At 47.9% G+C, this 21445-nt stretch overlaps 1 protein-coding gene across 2 annotated transcripts in view; it reads right to left on the reverse strand.

Moving 5' to 3' along the window:
- Spock1 (SPARC (osteonectin), cwcv and kazal like domains proteoglycan 1) overlaps positions 1 to 21445 on the reverse strand; it is a 481800-nt gene that overhangs the window by 72571 nt on the left and 387784 nt on the right. For both annotated transcript variants that reach the window (XM_048447703.3, XM_048447704.3), the window contains one exon: positions 9387 to 9501. In XM_048447703.3, coding sequence (XP_048303660.2) covers positions 9387 to 9501 — 115 coding nt within the window. The remainder of the gene's footprint in view (positions 1 to 9386; positions 9502 to 21445) is intronic.

Here is a 21445-nt window from a genome sequence, read left to right on the forward strand (position 1 = left end):
GGCCGACTGCAGGCTGTGAACTTGCAATTGAGCAAGCAACGGGTTCAGGAGCAGATGACAGGGACAAAAATCAGTTCGTGTAGGGCTTCACACACTGCCAAGATGTCTATTTTTCAGTTAATCTGAATAACGTGGGAAACCAGTTGTTGGTGTGCCCTGAATAACAGTGGCACAGAATGATTTACAGGTCATCCAGGCAACTATGTTTAGAGATGTCATAGGGCCCAAGAGACCAATTTGAAGTGATTAAAATAAAACCCTGCACAGAGTCACAGTTGTGGTGGGAGGAAGCAGTACATTTGAAAATGGTCAGGGAAGTGGTGCCCATGTGATTTGTTGGTGGGTTTTGTGTGGCATTCAAGAAGAGAAGGGACCATAGGGTCACTAGTGGAAAAGCAGAGCTAAAGAACTAAGGTGGCACACCCTACAGGAGGAAGGGTTTGCCTTGGGACGTGTGACACTTGTGTGCCTGTGGGAATCCATGTGCAGGTGCTGAGTGACCAGTGTGTATACAGTCTGTTGTTTCAGGTGATAGCAAGGCAGGATGGCTGTGATTCGCTGGCAGGAACAAAGAAGCATTTATATCCACACAGTCACATGGAAAGAGCTATGATTATATAATAAATACACACGATACACAAAAGTCAGGATACAAAACACCGCAATTTAACTAAGGTTTAAAAAATAGAGTGTGGACAGGCAATTGTGGCACATGCCTTTAATCCCAGCACTCAGGAGACAGGGGCAGGTGGATCTCTGTGTTCAAGCCCAGCCTTGTCTACAGAGTGAATAGAGTGAATTCCAGGACAGACAGTACTACACAGAGAAACTCAGTCTTGAAAAACAATCCCCCCCCCAAAAAATTGAATGTATGTATGCGAGTGTGTGCGTGTGTGTGTGTGTGTGTGTGTGTGTGTAAAATCGGAGGTATTTTCAGAAAGCAGGTTAGATATGGAAGTAATAAACATGTTCTACCTAGGATTTGGATTTTACATAAAATTGTGTATTGTTGCATAATTCTTTTTTAAATGTTTATTTTACTTTTCATTAAGTGTTTTTATGTCTGTGTGTGGAGTGCAAGCATGTAAGTGTGGGTTCATGTGGAGGCTGGAAGAGGGTATTGGAACTGGCACTGGAGTTCCTGGCACTGTGAACCACTCAACGTGGGTGCTGGGAGCAGTAACCAGGCTGTTTGGAAGAGCAGGGAGCACACTGTGAGGGGAGAGATCTCTACAGTCCAGACATTCAATGTGCAAAGAACTGAAGAGTACAGTCTGAGCAAACTATCAAGTCCTTAATTTCTAGATTAAGCTTCTGAAGTTGCTTGTCTTTCTGTATATGTGTTGCTTTCATTGGTTGATAAAGAAGTCATTTTGGCCAATAGCTTAGGAAGCAAAACCAGACATGAAATCTGAACAGAGACATAGAGAGGGTAGGCAGAGTCAGTGAGATGCCTCAGGAGAAAGACGCTGGAAAACCTTACCAGGCCACAGCCTCATTGTGATTAATAAATTAATAGAAATGGGTTAATTTAAGATGTAAGAGTTAGTTAATAAGAATCCTGAGCTAGTAGGCCAAGTAGTGCTGTAATTAATATAGTTCCTGTGTGATTGGTGCGATTCCTCGTGTCTGGGCAGCAGGGAAATGAATGAACAGTCTCCGGTTACATGCTCTCATCCTGTCCTCTGAACTCCGATCATGCCTCAGTTTACCACTCTTTCTCTTTTCACTTCCAGCTCTCTCTGATTAATATCAAATAGGCATGGTGGACCAGGGAAATCTGTGGTCTCCCTTCCCCGAGCTGGTCAAACAAAACAGAAGCTGAGATCAAAGCCAAATCCAGCAATTATTTCAGAGCCCTGATTAGGGTATTTAAAATTTTCAGGCAGTTGCCAATTTAATTCTCAAAATTTTTCTCTTTCTTTTCTTAAAATCTTAACATTTGGAATAACTGGTCCCTAAAATTTAAATGCTCGCTTATATATTTAATTTCTGACTAAAGTGTGGAACAGAATAATAATCAATGTGAGCTGAATGGGTAGGGAAAGGATGCGATAAACTGCGTTTAAATCATGGGCTTGCAAGTCTGGGGCCTTCACCCTGTTACACCCCAGGCTTTGAGGACAACATTCTCTCCAGATGCAAAGACAATCTCCACCATTCTAGCACAATGGTCCTCAACCGTCCTAATGTTGGGGTCCTTTGCTACAGTTTCTCATATCGTAGTGACACCAGCTGTGAAATTGTTTTCAATATTTCATAACTGTAATTTGAATCACGATGTAAATATGTGTTGTCCAATGGTCTTAGGTGACCCCTGTGAAAGGGGTCATGGCCCCCAGGTTGAGAAGCACTGTTCTAGGAGCCTAGGCAGCAGGATTTTCTTTAAGGAGTTTTCCCTTTAGACATTGCACTAGGAGGAACCCTACTCTGTCTCCTGTTCCCATTTAAACACATTTCTCCAGATCTGCTTGTGATAAGTAATAGAATTAGACAACCGTCTGTCATCCCAAGACCCATCCCTCCCACAGAATCTCTCTCTCAGATGGAAAGCACCCTTTGAGAAGAGAAAATCGCTGTAGACAATTTTTCTCCTGTTGGAAATAGCTTGGCGAAGGGAAGTTGTTATTTCCCCCTTAGCAAGCCCTGCTGCCAAAATCTGCAGCTCTCCTGCCTCCCTGAGCCCAGCACGCCCTCGTCTTGCTCCTTTCTCCAGGATGTCAGGCCCACAGAGAGTTCTTTCTAGCCTTCCCCAGCATTTCTCAGGGTATCTGAACTCATCCCTTCTCCAAAACCTAAGTCGAGCCTACAGAAGGAGGGGGAGCTGCTCTTAGACAGGGACCCTGTTCTCTCCACCTCCTTCTCCAGAGAGGGCAGAGGGCACTGTGGTAAGGTGTCATTCAAATCCTGTTGGGTATTAGGATACAATGACACTGTCTGCCTTGTGGTTGGCATTGTATGATTCAGTCAGTGATTTCAGACCCCAGGGAAACTCCCACTGCTCAACCTTGCTTCATCCAGGCCTCAGCCTGTGACCCAAGGCTGCAAACAGAGACCTGGAATTCAGTGACCTACTTGTCTAGGTCTAGACAAGTCTCTCTCAGGGGGCCTCCAGGGTTTTCCTCTGGTTTATGGGAACTGGATAAAGGTATCTGGGGACTAGGGAGATGGCTCACTGGGTTAAGCTACTGGGCCATGCTTGAGGATCTGAGCTCAGATCTGCAGTATCCACATAAAAGCTAGGTGTTAACGTGTTCATTTGTAACCGTAACATTGGGGAGTAGGGTAGAGATAGGTGGACCCTAAGGTCTCGCTGGCCAGCCAATGCAGCCAACTCAGTGAGCTTCAGAGTCAGTGAGAGACTCTGTCTCAAAAACTAAGATGGAGGAGCAATTGCAGAAGATACCTCTGGCTTCCACATGTGTGTACATTCAAGTGCATGTGTACCCACGTGCTCACACACTCACACATTCATAATCACATGCTTAGAACATTGGTGTCAGTTTTGAACAAATAAAATCTACTGTCGATGTGGACGTGAAGATAGGGGCTCATGCACATGGCCTCTTTACAAACACAGATGCTGCAGAAACATAAAGGTATGAAAGAGAGCAGTAACTGGGATCCTTTCTGACCTGGAAGCCCACAGTCATGCAGAGTCCTCCCCCTACCCAGGGAAGCTCCAAGCCTCTCCAGATGGATGATGCCCATGGCAAGGCTGCCAAGCTGAGAGAGAAGGGTCTGACTCTACTGGAGAGTGATGGTGTAGTAGACTGGGAGGGTGCAGGGTTAGGAGAGGGAGACCTACTGGCTAATCCAAAGAGGTGTCTTTGAACTTTGTTTTAAGAGACTTCTACTTTCTTTCTAGATTTTTCTCCACTGTAGAGAATCGTGCCCCTAGCTCTGTCCCTTCCCTGACACCTTCGCTGAGGGCTGAAGAAAGGGCAGTTGCAACACTCTGCAGCTAAGAGGTGACTCTCAGTCTAAGAAGTGGCTTCCCGCCTGTCCTGGTTACTAATCTTGGCAAATATCAAACACTAAACTTGGGATTTAATAGGGTTTCAGGACCTCCCCCCCTCTTTTTAACTTTACACTTGAGATCAACTCTAGGCCTCCATATGCCAAGTAGGAGCTCCTCTCATGTGCTGGACACCCTGCCCCTCAATTCTCTCTTTCAGACATTTTCCTTCCTTCGGTTTCTGTCACTGTTTTGTTGAAAAACTGCTAGTTTAGGATTCTGAGGCTGGCCTGGCTTTATGAGGTCAGAGAGGCAGCCATGGCCATAAGGTGATTGGAAAGTACAGTAAGAAGCATTCAGAGCTCGTAGAGGATGACTTTATTCCCCACCAGCTCTTCAGGGGTCACATCAAAGGAAGGAGGCCAGATCAGTAAAAAGAGCAAAATCTCAACCACTTGGTTCTCACTTCAAAACAGGCTGAAGGAGACACAGACACTTCTAATTTACAAGTTAGACACATCTTATCTTGAAAACATCAGATCCAGGAGAAAGTGGGGCTCTTAAATTAAGAGGTGACCCCACACCTACACCAGATACTGATCAATACTGAGGCCCCAGGAGGACACAGGGGAGGAACAGAGGAACAGCTATCTGAGTATCCAAGATGGATGTTGTTCACCCCATGCTTCCTACCCCATGCTCCCCACCCCTTCCCCCAACCCCTTCTCCCAATCCCACGCTCCTCACCCCATGTTACCCACCCTATAGTCCCCACTTCACACCACAGATCCAGTTCTTATTCTGGACTGGAAAGAGGCAATCCTGAAAACCAAGATAGTGGGAGAGCCCCCACCCAGACAAAGATGTGTTGCCGATCTGAAAACAAGTTTGAGGCAGAAGTCATGTACATGGTCTCTACACAGAACAGAAAAAGCTGTGAGAAGATCCACAGAGAGACTTGACGTGTCCATCATTATCATGGCTTTCTTGATGCCAGAACACAACTGAAGGGCTGCCCCATCTTATCTGTACCTTTGAAGAGGGCAATGGAACTAGCAGAAACAGATATGTCTGGCAGAGGAGAGGATTCCATATGACATTCATCAATACAGTGCATAAAAGTTGTGGATAGTTCTTGGGCCAGGTAGGAATAAGCATTGGTCACTAACTAACTGAGGATGGCAAGAGCTCCATATAGTAGGGTTAATGCTGTAATAGAAACTGCCTCCCACAATACTGAAGCGCACAAGATGCCTCCTATCCTTACTTCTTAGAGATAAGGCTGAGTTAACAGAATATACCTGGCAGCGACCCGAGTATGGTCTTTATCAGGGGACATGGAGGCTCCAAAGAGAAATAGTGTTGAAATAGACCATTAACAATGCCCCTTAATAGCACTGCCATACCTGGGACACTCTAGTTTTGTGAGACCATAAAATGTGGTTTCGGCAAGAATTGAAAGTGTCACCGCTTCAGGCAGCAAAGTGTTTTAGAGGCAAAGACTTCCTGTAGATGCCATGCCTACTGCTAACCACATGACTGCCAGCTATGCCTGCTGGTGGCCACGCCCACTGTCTACCATGCCTACTGCTGTGGGATATCCTTCTGTATGCTGCAAATATGTGCTGCTTTTATTGGTTGATGAATAAAGTTACTTGTGTCTATGTCAGGGAGGAATATAGCTAGGAGGGAAAGCCAAACTGAATACAGAAAGAAAGAAGGTGGAGTCAAGGAAGATGGTAGCAGTCACTGGAGAAGCAGAATGTGAGGTAACAAGCCACGAGACTCATGGTAAAATATAGACTAGTAGAAATGGATTAATTTAGTTGTAAGAGCTAGCCAGTAATAAGCCTGAGTCATCAGCCAAACAATTATAGTTAACATATAGCCTTTAAGTGATTATTTTAGAAGCAGCTACTGGACCAGGTGGGACACAGAAAAGCCTCTGGCTACAACCTACTGCTGACCACACCTACTGCTGGCCATGCCCACTGCTGACCATACCTACTGCCGGCCATACCCACTGCTGACCACACCTACTGCCGGCCATGTCCACTGCTGACCACACCTACTGTCGGCCATGTCCACTGCTGACCACACCTACTGCCAGCCATGTCTATTGCTTCAGACAGCACCCTGACAGGTAACAGGAGGCTCAGGCCTAGCCTTCCTTCTCTGTCCCTCCCTTCACCGCACCTCGGTTGTCACCTGGGAACTGCCCTTCACTTCACTTCTGACCTCTCCCTGATAGTCATCCTTCGTCTTTGTCCCAGCTGCCACAGCCTCAGCCCAACTCTTGTCACCTGTTCTGAGTCACTCTGAGAGCTTCTTAGAAAGAACCATTATCACTGGAAGGAAAAGGTCAGTTCCCGAGCTTGATCAAGTTTGTTCAGGTCAAGCATTATTTAATGTAACGCGATGACCCTAAGATATTGTCAAAGCTCTTGTCATCACACACGCTGCTATCTGTCGAGGAAACACCAATTAAATCCACATGAAGTCATTGAACATTCTGTCTTAGAAGGGGTTATGCTCTTCTCCATTAGGACAACATTGGATGCAGCAATAAATCCCACCATACGGTCTTCCGTCTTGCTGTTGGCAGCTGGCTGCTGCTTCACCTCATACTTAAATGGAAATTTTACATTTCCTTGAAGTTTCGAAATGGGATTGTTAGCACAGAAGGCCAGTCTTAGAACCCCAGAGAAAGAGCTTGCCCCAAGGGTAAGCAACTGAGACTTTGAGGAAGATGTGGGGCTTCCAAGGTGATATTTCTTAGACAACTTCCAGATGACCTCAGGGACTGAGCCATTTCAGCCCAGGGGTAATGTTCTGGAGGAAAAACAGGCATCACCCGAAGGGCACTGATGTGAACTGGAATATCGCTGATAGTATTTTATAGTGTTCTCTTGTCTACTATGCTAAGATGAAGTTCCTGCTTTTTTGAACTGTCTCGCGGCATTAACAGGCTTTCATACATGTCTTGAAACCTTTGTAAATAACAATCTCATCCTCACCGACCTTTCGGAATGTAGGCCTGCCACTTTTTATCCCTGAGTCCTCTTACGTTTAATGGTAATGCACTTGCATGGGCTTGTGAGAAATTTTCCTTTTTACCCGTGACCGTCTGCCTTGGTGACAGACGATGAGGGCATGGTCAAAGCCGCACCTGGAGGGTCGTGCTTAAGAAAGCTTCCTGTCATCGGAGGTGGAGCTCATCATAACAACATAGGAGAAATGAAAAGGTCTCCAGAAAATGGGGCTGGGTTATGCCAAATTAAAAAAAAATGGAAACCTTAGCACATCTGGTGGCCCTTGTTTTTAACCTCATCTATGAACATCACGGGCAAAACAAAGAGTTTCCTTCCTTCCCTCAGAACAGAGGAGCAAAGAAAAAAAAAAATAAACAGAATAGCATGATTCAGACTCACGCAGAATCTAGCATAGTGTGGGCTACCACAGCTCCCTAAGAAGACTCCAGAGCATTTCAGGTAGAACTCTCTGGACTGTGTAGTTAATGAGAAAGGATTCCAAGGCAGAGACACAGGTGGGACTTAGTTTGTCAGAATGCTCTCAGATCTTAAAATACCACTACCAGGCACAAACACTCAGAGCTGACACAGTTTCCATCGCATGCAAGTATGTTACATCCAGTAAGTGACATTCCATCAGTCGGGGCCAACTAAGGGGAAACTGCCCCTGCTGCGTGCTATGCCTGACTTCAGGCACCAAGGGAGGATGTTTTTTGGTTGATGTAACCTGATTGGAATCTTGGGATCTGACCTCCATCAAAGGAAGACACGATAAGGCCACATTGCCCTAGAGACAACCCTCCATTCTGAGCATCCTCTAACCTGTACTAGGAACACCCTCACTGTTGGGACTAATTGAGTCCTGGCCTTCAGCTGCTCTTCCCTGTCTAGAGCCTTCTAATAGAAGTTACTAAAAGCTGTGCTTTGCCTAGAGGATCAGAGGATGAAATTTTCACCTGTTGGCCATTGACGGCAGGGTATTTAAGCCTCCAAGGTGCTATTAAAGGGGGGCTTTTTGGTACCAGTGTTGGAAGGTCTGTGTGTCGGTCTGTCTCTGCGTGTGTATTCTCAACCTCCAGCCCCTTGCCCAATTGGGTTCTAGCGCATAGAGCGCAGACGGGGGGCACAGTGCGTGGCACCTCACCGTTCAGGTGTAGACCTCACATGAGGCACCCATGCTACTACCCGGAGCAGACTTTTGCTATCTCCCTTTCCCACATCCTAAATTAACTTTCCCTGCTGGGCCTTTGTGCACACCCCCTACGTTCCTTTAATGATGAGGTCGAGGACCTGAACTAAAAAGGTCTTACTTCTTCAGCTGACCTCTTTAATGCCTACAAATTTTAACACCGTGGCCTTGGGTTCTTTTTTTTCACCAAAATACAATGAGGTATTATATATTATATCCAAGTTTTCTTAACGCTATTATATAAATAAATTGGCCTCAAATGCAATGAGATTGGCTAGTGGGAAGTCAGTAGTAATCTTTGCTGAGAACTTATAATCACAGTGTTTCATGATCCACATTGTTCTTTGGAAACAAGCTTTCTGGAGCGCTGTGATGTTTCTGAAGTGGAACTGTCCAGGTCAGGACTTGGAGTCTTTATCTACTTATCCTAGCAGAGACCACATGGCAAATAAAAATCATGTTTTCTCTCCTCTAGTCCATGCCCTTAGTCAAAAGAAGTTTCTAGCTCTGCAAGACACGTGTTCACATGCAGACACACACACACACACACACACGCACACACACACACTGGCCTACATGGACATGCAGTGCTTCCTATGAACCATCCAGTCACAGTTAAGAACAAGCAGTGTTACTGAAGGCAAATTCAAACTTGGATTTCAGAAAGGACAGCGGTCAATGGGTCACATGATTTCTCCATTAGAAAGCACCCCAAGACGCCCCCGGGTCCCAGCCCTCTCAACCGTGGACCAGGAACAGCGGTCCCAGGGAGCTGCTCCCTTTATCTGCCCTTTGGCTTTAGGCCGGGATCCAGTAGAGTGTATTGATGAAGGAATGCTTAGGGGAAAACGCTCTTCTCTGCCTGGTATCTCTGCAGTTTCTGTGATGTTTGGTTTCGAGAGGCTCAAAGGAGTCTAGAATTGCAGTTGGAGAAAGATAAGCCCAAGGGTAGGCACGGTCTTAGATGCTGGAAACCTGCCCCTCCCACGCCAGAGCTAAACTACTGTAAGGAGCTAGCACACACCCTGGTCTACCAGGTGTGTTCAAAGTGCCTCTGTTCTTCTTTTTCTCTTTAATGGCAGAAGCTGGAGAGCTTACTTCTCAGTTCAGTTCCTATTCCCTTTGTGGGCATGAGCAGTTCTGTGGCAAGCTTGGCCCCTGGCAGCTGAGACAGGATTGCCCGCGCAAGCCTGCCCTGACCACTCACCGCTCTTTTCTGTCTTGGGTTTCGGAGGCTCGGGCTCAGGCAGACATGGACAGGGCCCATCGCAGAGGGAGCTGAGGCTTTTGCCTGTAGAACAAGCATGGAATTCCAACTTGCACTGCAAGAGAGAGACAGGGCAGACCATCAAAACACAGCTCACAAGCTTTCCGGGAAGCTTTCTGGGAAGCAGCCGGCATCCTGGTTTTAAGGGGACAAAGACGGAGAAGGGAGAGGCCTACCCTGCCTGGCTTTCAGAACACTAACTTGGGACTGGCTTTTCATTTTTTTTCAAAGTGTGCCATATAACTTGCAAACCACAGCGGAAGCACCGGGAAGCTAATTTTAATTAACTGTAGGCTCAACTGTCATCATTTATAAAATACGAAGATTATCTGAATCTTAATGCGTGTGGAGTTCTATATGACCCATGAAGCCCTCCCACTTCAGCGCTGAAGGCTTCCCAACAAATCCTCCCACACGGAGGAAGAGCTCGAGAACATTCTTAGTAACCAGCTCTCCCATTACTGTGACAGGTGCTGGTTACAAACAACTTAAGAGGAAGAAAGATTTGTTTCGCTCATGACTTCAGCCCATCATGGTGGGAGGCCATGATGGAAATCCTGGCATCATGGTGGACAGGAAGCAAAGCAGCAAAGGCGGGAGCCCGGGCCGGACATGAGACATCGCAGGCTGCAAGGGCATTTCCCAACCAGCTCACTTCCTCCAAATAGCTTCCACTTCTTAAAGTGTCTAGACTCTGAAAATAGCATCCTCAGTTGGAGACAAAACATTCCACACCCGAGTCTCTGAGGCACATTCCATATTCAAACCACAGCAATGCACGGCCACCTCCTTTCCAAACCTGGATGGTGCCCCTGAGGTGCGCTGCCCCTTCTTCTCAGAGCAATGCGCATTGAAAACTTGTGCCTCCCCTGTCTGGAACTGAAGTCTACATTGATCTTCTGTGGGCTGGAGCTCTACTCTAACTGGCCTGGGACACAATAGAAAGTCTATCTAATTCTAGGATTCAGTGTTAGAAGTCTGTAAGCCACAATCTCTGGTCCTCTTTTATCGGCAGCAACAGCGGCTTTTGGGTCCCTTTCTCCTAAGTCATTTAAATCTCAATGAACTCAAAACACAAGTAGGAGAGAGAAGGTGTTTACATGTGTCCTAGACCACAGTGGGCTCCTCATTCTTGTTACTTTTAATATTATTTTAAAAATTGAGGTTCTTCGAGGTTAAATAACTCATAAAGGACCTCAGCACTCAGCCAAACGCCTGTCTGGCTTCAGAGTCGAGCTGCGAAGCGTCCTGAGATAGCTTCTGCTACATGGCTGGGGGCTCAGAGCACTGAAACTGTACCTGCTGCCCCTTTGCCTCTGGCCCAGATGAGCTATCTGAGTTTCCTCCCTTTCAGCCTGTCAATTTTTCAGGATCAAGGCTTGCATATAATCAATCTCCTGCACAGGCCCAGGGCCTGCGAACCTGGTGGAGGTTCAAAGAAAGGAGAGATAGACGGAAGTTCCGCACCCACTCAGCATGCATTTCTTATCAGGTGCCACGGGGAATCATTTAGAAGAAAGGGAAGAGCAGACACAGTCCTTGCCCTTAGAAAACACAAATCATCCTGCAAGAAGTCGCTAGCATTGGCAAAGAAACTCGCTGGAGTACAGGTGGACATGAGCTCACTGTGAGTCAGCAGGATGTTCAGTTCCCAGACTGACTATAAACTCAGGCAAATGATGCTTTACAGGCGGTTCTACGGGTTCTGAGATCCCTGGGTCTAAATCCAGCTGTCACCCATCCAAGGGGCAACAGAAGAGCAAGCTCCATCTTGATGCAAAGCTTCCTTCTATACATGATCCAGAAACGCCTAGCATGTGACCAGGGTGGTCACAGGACAGGGGCACTTTGTGAAACGAAGCCAGGCCCAGGCATCAAATATCACTTGCCCTGACTTGGAAGTAAATGCCAAAGTCATGTGGCCAGGGCTATATGGTAAGGCTGAGTTCATGAGTGTATACAGCCAGGGCAGAAAGACCTCTGGGTATGGGATGCGCCTGCAGGCACCGGGGTGAACTGTAGGAAAGCCAGAGGCCGCCTGTGTCAATGTTCTCCTCAGACAGCACTGTGCCCTAGTTTGACTTCTGGTGCTGTGATACAAGCTGACAGCAGGCAGCCTGGGGAGGAAAGGGTTACTGGGTTCCAGGTGACAATCCATCCTAAAGAGAAGCCGAGGCAGGAACTTGGAGGCAGGAACTGAAGCAGAGACCATGGTGGGTGCTGCTTACTGCCTTGCTCCCCATGGCTTGCTCAGTTTGCTTTCTCATACAACCCAGGACCACCAGGGATGGTGCCACTCAAAGTGGCCTGGACACTCCTACGTGAAACATTAATAAAGAAAATGCTGTGGAAACTTGTCCGCAGGCCAGTCTGACACAAGCAATTCCTGACCTGAGGTTCCCTTTTCCCAGGGGGCTCTAGCTCTGTCAAGTCTGACATAAACTAAGCCACAGACACGGCATGTGCACAGCTGGAGTGTGGATGCCTAGCCAGTGCCCTCTCCTTCCATCCCTTCTCCTTCCTCCGTCTCTTCTCCACCCTCTTCCTCCATCTCCTCTTCCTCCTCTGGGCTGGCTCTCTAAACGACCCTCAGTTTCAGATTGGAGGTTTACAAACTAGTTTTCCCACAGACTCTCTGAATCTTATTTAGGTACAAAATTCTTTTATGTGTAAATTCATTTCATAAATTTTAAATTTTGCCTAAATTCATCGTAAAGCCTCCTCGTTTTTGTAACTTCCCGCCATGTCTGTTATAGATGCAAATATTTTCCCTCACCAAACTCCTTGAGAGAGGAGTCTGCACATTGCTTTGTCCTGTGACCCACACCTGTCTCCCCTGCCCCGTGGTCTCAGCCCTGCAACATGAGCGACTCTGACAGGCAGCTGGGCTAGCAGCTGAAGGAGCAGGCTCCCACAGACACTTTTAGAGGCACCGGTTTCATTGCTTCATCTGCACTTCTCACCACACACCACAGGAGAGCTACCTCCTCTGCCGGGGACTCAGAGGGTAGAACAGAACTGAAGCCCACTCACAGCTGCTGTAAGCCTCTGTGTGGGGAGACTGGCTGGCTTCCTTCTAGACCAAAGAGCATGGCAAGGAAAGTCCCACTTCCTGTCTTACCACTGACCTGATGTGACCTACAGTGAGCCTGGCACATAGTAGGTATTCAAGAAATAGAGCAATAAGCAAAAATCAGCAAGAGGGGAGTAATGTGCATTCCACAAACCCCAAACCCTTTCTGTACTGCAGCATTCCGGCCTGCTAACACAAGGAAGTCGGTACTTCCTGGAACCTCATCTCAGTTGTTTATCCCACCCTACACTCTACTGATGTCCGCTGGGACGCCTGTCTTTCTGTCTGTTGCCTGTCTTTCTGTCTGTCTGTCCTGAAGCCCCACGTTCAGCTTACATTTCTCAGCCTCATGATTACCCTGGGCTACTGGCAGAGTCAGCCTTGTCCTCCTGCCTCCCAGTAGCCAGAATCCCGTGTCCTGTGACCCAGACATGACCTCTTGCAACCAAGCCTGCTTGGCTGAGCGGCAGCATCTCCTCTCATGTTCCCCTGACAGCCGTCTGCAGAGACAGCCGACCTCTCTACATTCCAGACAGGAGCCACTGAGAAAGTCGCTTTCACCTGAGCCTGTCAGATTAAAGGTTCAAGGGCACTTTATCTTCTAGGACAATTTGTGACATGCAAGTGAAGTTCAAAATGCCGTACTCCCAGGGCCAGAGGGATGGCTCAGCAGGTAAGAGCACTGACTGTTCTTGAGGAAGACCTGGGTTTGAGTCCCAGCACCCTCGTGGTAGTTCACAGCCTCCTGTAGCTCTAGTTCCTGGGAATTAGATGCTTTCTTTTGGTTCCCATGGGTACAAGGCAGCCTCATGGTACATACATATACATGTAGGCAAAGGAAGTCATGTAAGCAAAATACTTCAACACATAAAATAAAAATAAATTTAAGGGATTTTTAAATGGATGTAATCCTACCATTTTATTTGATTTTTAAAATTCTGTTTGAATTTAGAAATTCAAACGAGGCTATACAAACATCCATACAGACAGAGACAGTAAAAACTCATAATAGGGGTACAACAAATGTCATTAAGTGATGGTGACTTCCCTAGGGGGCAGGGCAAGGCACACAGACACATCACAAAAATGGGTGACGTGTGCTTCACATTTTAATTTGGCTTTCTTTTTTAACCTTGCTCCTGGACTTAACTTGTATAAATTATTCACATATTAGACATCATAGATTTTATAATATAAAGGCTTCTCTGGAGGTGGCAACCAAGCCAGAACCATGCTGCCCCCATTGAAAGGCTGCTCACTACCTGGTACTGGGGGCTGTCCTCTCAGAAGCTCTGAACTGGAATCCTGAACCACACCTGTGGGAGCCCCGTACCACGTGATAGAGGCTGTCCCCGGGCAACTGGTCAGAGGTGTTCCCAGGGCCTGCGGCTCGAGACTAGGGCATCTCCATAAATGTTCCTTCTGCAGCTCTTCTCTTATCTACCTCCCAGCAGGTAAGCAAGGTTCCCAGATACAGTGCCATCCTTCGGCACCAGGCTGTTGCCAGGGCAGAGGCAATATGCCACCTTACCCAGAGGGGTCTGGTGACTCTCGGAGAGAAAAAATTTTCTGCCAAGGGAGCTCTAGGAAGCCTGTGGGCCTCAACACTGTTCTTGCCGAGGGAGCTCTACAAAGCTGGTGTGGCCTCCCTCTCCCAAGCTTTAGGTCACGGACCCCCAGGCGGAGCTGGCTGGCTCTGCAGAGCTGATTGGACAGTGCAAACACATGTAATGGTTCTGGAATAATTACAATGCAGTTGTGCTGTGCCCTCAGTTCAGGCCTGCTAAGAAAATGGGAGCTAAGGGGAGAGAGGTTAAAGCAAGCTTTTCCACTGTCCCCCACTAGAAACAGGTACATAGCCTGAGATGTTGGGCTTCCTCCAATTGAGCTGATGAAGCCTTGATTTATCCAGCTCCCAACTTAGCTGTGATAACAAGACATGCGTAGCGGTCCTTTTCTCTTTGGGAAAGAGGCAGTAGAGAATAGAGCAGCACAAGAGGATGAAGGAGTCTGCGGGGAAGATGTGGGAAGGGAGACAGGGAGTCCTAAGCATCCTCCCAGCGTCACAGGGTCTTCTATAGCATGTGCAAAGCAGGAGCTAAAACCATACAACTGTGGACGCAGAGCGCTACACCATGAGGAGCCTGTCTAGTCGTGTCTACACCCGCCCTGAAGAGAGGGAGGAGCCAGGCAGTCAGAACATGGTGAGCCAAGCTCAGCTTTCACAGCACGGCAGTTAAAAACCAAACGAAACTGGAAAGTGTGACCTTCATGGGGGCTAGTAAAAGGGTCTACCGTAACTTGTCTGTCACTTTAGAAAACGCCATTGATGTTGAGTGTAAAACAGAGGATGCAGATGTTAGCAAATCCTCTGGACTGAAGAGGCTCTGGGCTTCTCACAGCTCACGAGAGCCAAAGCTGGAGACCTCCAAGAGAAGGACTGAAAGACGCCCACTGGGAGAAAGGTTGAGTGTGTACTGCTCCCTGAAGAACCATCCCTCCAGCCCTGCCCACCCCAGAAGAGGCTACTGCAGAGAAGCCCCTCTACAGCTGCCTGCAGGGAAGCCCTAGCTACCCTCTGGAAGCACACCTCCCTCTAGGGTCCAACTCCGTCCCACATGCAAGCTGTGTCCAAATGAGTCTCAGACTTTTTTTTTACCAGTGGGGGCTTCAGATAAGTAGGCCTGAAGCCAGTGTTACTGGTGTTCTCATAAGGAAGGACCACATGGACACAGATATACCCAAGGAGGGATGAAGTGATGGGACACTCTTCTCTAAGCCAAGGAACTCCTCAGACCCCCCAGAGGCACCACGGACCAAGAGAACAGTCCCTCTGCTTCAGAATGAGCCAGCCTCTGTTGGTTGTTTGATCACAAACATCCAGCCTCTAGGGCTACCACAGGGGAACTTCATCATTTACGCTGCTCGATTTCTAGTTCTTCTCTGTGACAGCCAAGCTAACTGATACATGTCGCATCTAGTGTTTAAAAAGACGCAGACTCCAGGATAAGGAGATGCTCTAGTTGGAGATTAAAACCGTAAATCTTTGTGCCAAGATGGCACAGGTCTATTGGAAAGAAACACAAGACGAACTAAACCAAACCAAACAAATCACAGAGCGGCAATCTTAGGGTGTCAGGGAACTGGATATGAAGAAGTCAACCATGCTTGTCGGTTGAAAATTCCGAATCTTATACTGATTTTATAATAAAGTGGTTGTATGAATAGCTAGTTCTAACTCCATACAGGAAATGAGTTGAGAAACTAGGAAATCAGGTAAGGTCACTTAAGCATGGACCAGCCTCCATATTCACACAAATATAACTACAACGCCCTGCAGTTTGTAGAGCCTGGGTCTGCTGGAACACAAGTGCCTTCCCGACCATCTGAGGAGCAGAGAAAGGAAGGCACAGTATGACCATGTAGAGGCGCTCAAAGCAGTGACCTACTTAAAACCAAGTGTGCTAGCGGATTTCCCAGCCAGTCCTTGCTCCCATTTTGCACAGCACCCACCCATACGTCAGCGTGAGTGAATGTTTCCTGCAAGTGGCCAGTAAATCTTTCTCTCCTATGATTTGTAAAGCAAAGCTAATAACTTCTCTCGGGTTCATTGCTCACGCAGGTCTCCACACTCTTCGCTGGGCGTCGCGTGCTTGGGGTATTATTTTTAACATTTTATTTAAATTGCTTTCTCCAACTGTATTTCATCAACCTATCATCTATTTTTAAACCAGACTGTTGACGGTTCACAGTTGACAATTTTGTTCACAGTTGATGAGTTCTGATTTGTTTTCATTTGCCCAAAATCATGTCGCAGTGGAGGGGGGGAAATAATCCCCAGGCTTTGCTGGCTTTAATAACTGGGCGTGAAGCGAGTGAGCGGCTGCTGCCTGCTGGAGTCAGATGGCTGCTTCGGCTCCTCTCCAGCTGCGCCAGCCCCGCTTCTGCTTCTCCAACAGAGTCAGATCCCCTACCTCAGGGCCTTTGCACTTTCCTCTGCCTGTAGCTCTCTCCTCCACTGACTTCATCCATTTCTCCACTCAGGTCCTGGTCATCCACACAGTATTCCAGACCTCCAGTTACATACACACACACACACACACACACACACACACACACACGCGCGCGCGCTCTTCTCTGACTCCCCTCCCCTGCCATCTAAACACCATGGGAACAGTCCTTTGTCCTACTGGCTTAGAGCCTAGAACAAATGCCCCATTAGTATTGACTGACTCCAAGAAGTCCAATACAAAAAGGAAGACACACCTGCCTGCATGTCTGGGAAGGTTCTGAGTGGATCCAAAGGTCCCTCCCTTGTTTTTCTGTCTCCTTTCAGAGAGCCCCCAGCCATTTAAGCCCTGGGCACTGATAGAAGGCTAGCTGTCTTTCCATCAGCCAGGGTCAGTTTCAATCAAACTGATGGTTGACCTGTGTGGAACCCAGGTGTGGGTCTTTTATGCATATCTATTTACTCGTGTCTTCTGCCCACCGGTCTCTCTTGTAAGATTTAAGAGTTTCCCAAGGGGGGCAGAACTTTAAACTGGAGACCAAGCTGCTAAGAAAAAGCCCTTCTTCAGAAAACAATACCTGCCAAATTAAAAGAGAAAATAAGGTACATTTCCAATAAAATATGTAGCTGTCACCTCTTAATAGAGGGGCCAAGATGCCAAGTCAGTACGGCAGTGGAGCAGTCAGGCCTGCACCTGCAGTTGTGCTACTTACTAAAGGGGAACTTCAGGGGCTCTATAAAATGCTGCCTCCCAGTGGGGCTGGCCAGGTAGCCTATTGGTTAAGAGCACTTGTTGCTCTTGCCAAGGACCCAAGTTCTGTTCCCAGCACCCACATGACAGCTCCCAACCATTTGTAATTCCAATTCCAGCGGATCTGACTGACATGTTCTTCTAACCTCTGCCTGCACCGGGTACATACATGGTACACACTTACATATATGTGGGCAAATTATGCTCACGCACATGAAATAAATAAACCTAAAATTATATAATACTACAGTCACAATTGCTAAACTTCAACCAAGTGGAAACAAACATGGTAGGCAAACCTTGTTCGTACTTAGGTCATAACAATTACACAAAGCTACAAAAGACTGTTTTCGTGATTTTAGTGTGAGTCGTGTTATTGGGGATGCTTTGAAATTATCTTCCCACGAGTGCAATAGTAAAAGCTTTCTAAGGCAGTTACATAGAAGAACACCCCTTTCTTTAACAGGGGTTACTCATCAGAATGTCTGTAGTCTGCTTCCAAATGCTTCAAGGGACCGGAAGCAAGCACACAGCGCACATGAAGGCTAGGAGGATGACAGCTTCTGTATCTTGGCAATAGTAACAGAATTCATCTCATTCTGTCTGAGGTTTCTCATTTACTCAGCAATTATAAAGTCAATAGCTTGGGAAGGAATTTTAACATGCTTTGCCTAGTAGGTCCTAGAGACTCTTCCCAGAATCCATTGCCTGGCTGCCCCAAGCACAGGCTACTGAAGTCAGCAAGCACGTCTCTTGCTTCTGTTGCCCAGTAGGGGGCGGGCTCTTTACAAGTAGTGACAGGATCCAGATCCTAGCTGAGGCTTCAAGAAAGCCCTTAGGAAAAGAACAGGCTTCAATAAATTGTTTAAAAAGGCAACAATTGAGGCTCTGCCTGGACATAAAATCTTTAATGGATGGAAGCAATCAGGCCTCAGCCGAAAGCTAAATGTGTGGGCATGATTTTGCATATTTCAGAACTTGCAGGGATCTCCTTCCCATAACAAATGGAGAAACTGAGGCTAGAAGACGGCTGACTGTGTGGCTGGTCTCTCCAGAACCGCCCTTACCTCTCCATGTCTTGTAGACCCTGTCAAGAACTTGGCAAAGCCTTTCAATAAAGGAAGGGGATGCAGATTCCAGTCAATTCATACTACAATTGTTTACTTTCCAATGAAAAACTGAATGAAGTGACTTTGAGCTGTAAGATAACAAAACCAGTGCAGAGTCTCACCCATGAATGCCCAAGGCAGACACTAGCCTCCACACAAGGAGGCTTGAGAGGTATTGGCACTTTGCCAACACCCCTGGGGGAGGGCAGAGATGCTGTAACAGGCTCAGCTCTGCAGCTCCCACAGTTTCTGTGTGGTCACCCGCTCTGTGTGATGTCTTTAGGGGAAGAGGGTTGCTCCCACACAGGTCTTCCCTACCTGGCACACTCTCCAGCGCCCCAATCAGCCCTAGTTTTGGCCTCTGCGTTTGGTTCTCCATTTGTAGGATTTCCTTTTGATGATCGCTGACAGTTCCTTCTTTGCTGTTTGCTCTGCCTGGGAACCACTGAGGGCTGCAGATAATTCATAGTTCTAAATTTATACAGCATGTCTCCTCCATCTAGAATTTTGGGGACAGAACAGATGAAGAAGTTCCCAGGCCTGTTTCCTCTTGGTACCAAGAATAGCACATAGGCATAGCAAGGGCTTGATGAAAATGTCACGTCAAGGGACAAGAAGAGTCTATGTGCAGAGCTGGCTGGGGATACATACCTGCTTCAGCCGTCAGTTCAGACCAGGCTGGGACCCCAGAGCAGGCTCAAGTGCACCGACTGGGCAAGGCCAGGTCTTCTCCCAGTCCTAACAGGCAGGAGCTCTGAGAAGAAACTGAACTGCCCCAGAAATAAAGAAGGATGGTGGCCCAGGGTAACCAGTACAAGACCAGAGCCAGAGCTGCTTCAGCTCTCCCCACCCACTCCATCCTGACATATGGGTTTCTCTGCCTGCTTCTAGAGGAAAACGGGCATTTCCTTCAGGAGCCTGGCATGTGCATAGCACATGCTTAGTGCATGTTCATCTGCAGGCTATGTATCACACAACTCTGTGTGCTGCTATGTTCATGGTATAGGATAAGAAGCCCTGGCATCGTGCTGCATGGTATTCTACGATGGTCAGAGCTTTGGCAACGTCTCTCAGAGCATCTAGGATGGTTCAATGAGGAAGGAGGGGTGAGCATGGAGACGTGACGTCAGAGGCATGCAAGGGAAGGAGGATACAAGGTCCCCGCTGAAGGCTGAGACACGGAGCTGGGAGGAAGCAGCTGGCCTACCTCACTACATGGAGTCCGTGTCTCTCACTGGTGACGAAGACATTGACTATGGTTGCTTATGAGGAATAAGAATGAAGTTGGCCTGCCATAGCCCTGGATCAGACTGTGAGAGTACCAGACCTTGTGTTCCAGGAATTGCTGACAATGGAACTCAGTCTCTGAGTCTCAGTCTTCTGAGGCAGAAGGTCCCGTAGCTATTCTAGGGGTGCAGATAACCTTTGATATTCCCAGGGGAACTCTCTGAAGGAGCATTTTGAGGAGTCTATGATCCAGAGAAGCCCAGTCAGGGCCTCAGAACACAGTTGGGTTCACGGGACAAGATTTGTGAAGCTGACTAGGGCCCGGCAGCATGTTCCTAAGAAAGAGGTGCTTGCTGATAGACCCTGGTGACTGGCACAAGTCCCTGCCTGGAGAAGGTGGGCTTGCTGGAAGTTCATTAATTAGCCGTCATCCCAGAACATCCCAGAAGGCTAAGACTAACACTTCCATGTCACAAATGAGAGGAGCAAAGGCAAGAACGGGGACACAAATAAGGCAGAAGAAAGGAACAGGGGAACAGGAAGAGAAGTCACAGTGGAAGCTCCTGAGGGAAGGCAGGAAGACAGATGGGGGGGGGAGAAGGGGGGAGAGAGAGAGAGAGAGAGAGAGAGAGAGAGAGAGAGAGAGAGAGAGGAAGGGAGAGAGAGAGAGAAAGAGAGAAAGAGAGGGAGGAAGGGAGGGAGAGAGAGAGAGAGAGAGGGAGGGAGGGAGGGAGGGAGGGAGGGAGGGAGGGAGAGAGAGAGAGAGAGAGAGAGAGAGAGAGAACATGCGCATGAGGCAGAGCAGGGAACACCTGGTGGTATAAAAGGCCTCAGGACACCAGCCACCTGTCTCTCATCTCTTGGGGTCCTGCCTGGCAGCTCAGGAAAAAAGGAAGACAGTGCTCTGGGGTACCCATAATGCTTAAAACAAACTCTCTGGCCTGTAAATGTCCTGGGGATTCTGTCTCTTTCCTCATTTTCTGGTGGGGTTGGGGGCTCAGAGAGCCTCTTCTCCCAGCTGGCTGTGCCTGTGTGGGTGGGTTGCCAATGGGTTGCAGGACAGTGTCCTCCACAGTCAGAAGTCAAAGGGAGATGGAGGGCGAGCTGAGGTGGAGCTGAGATGCTGAGGACGACGAGGGGGGTAGGGGGTGATGTCTGTCAGGGCTCTGTCTACACCTCTTACTGTGAGCTTAGAAGGGAATCTGACACCTCAAGCTCCTGGGAACCACCAGAGGTGAGAATCCGAGTGATTTGCATAACACTTCAGAGCCTCCTTCCTTATCACTAAATAAAGATAACCCTGCTGCCTGCCTGCAGCCTTCAAGAAGGCAGAATGGACAGCTAGAGGCTAGCAGCATTCCAGCAGAGGCAGACAGTATAGCTTCTCCCCTTCCATATCTCCCACCAGCCCTGCCTTGCCTCCGTTCTTTACTTCTTCAACAGCTTCACACCTGAGTGGTCTTTGTTAAATGCAGATTTACTGGAGACACCCACCCCAGCTCACACCCATTCCTGCTCGGTCCCCATCCTCTTCAGATACCCAGCTTCTTAGCCTGGTAGAAAAGGCTGTTGGTGATGCCCCATCCATCCCTATCCAGGCCTCCCATGGTCCTCCTGAGGCCTCTCAGCCATGTCCTGGGAGCCTCCCTCTGATGCTTTGCTGTCTGATCCCCAGGAGCCTATGGAAGGGAGCCCCACGCTCCAGAGTCTGTCCATCTCTGAGTTTCCTGGACCCTGCACTTGGAGGCTACTTCTTACCTGTATCCTTATAAATTAGAGAAATCACCTTTCAATTCACACATGGCACTAAAAAAATTGTGATGGATAAAA

This window comes from Myodes glareolus, chromosome 14 (genome assembly GCF_982192425.1).
Source record: "Myodes glareolus chromosome 14, mMyoGla1.1, whole genome shotgun sequence".
Lineage (NCBI taxonomy): Eukaryota > Metazoa > Chordata > Mammalia > Rodentia > Cricetidae > Myodes > Myodes glareolus.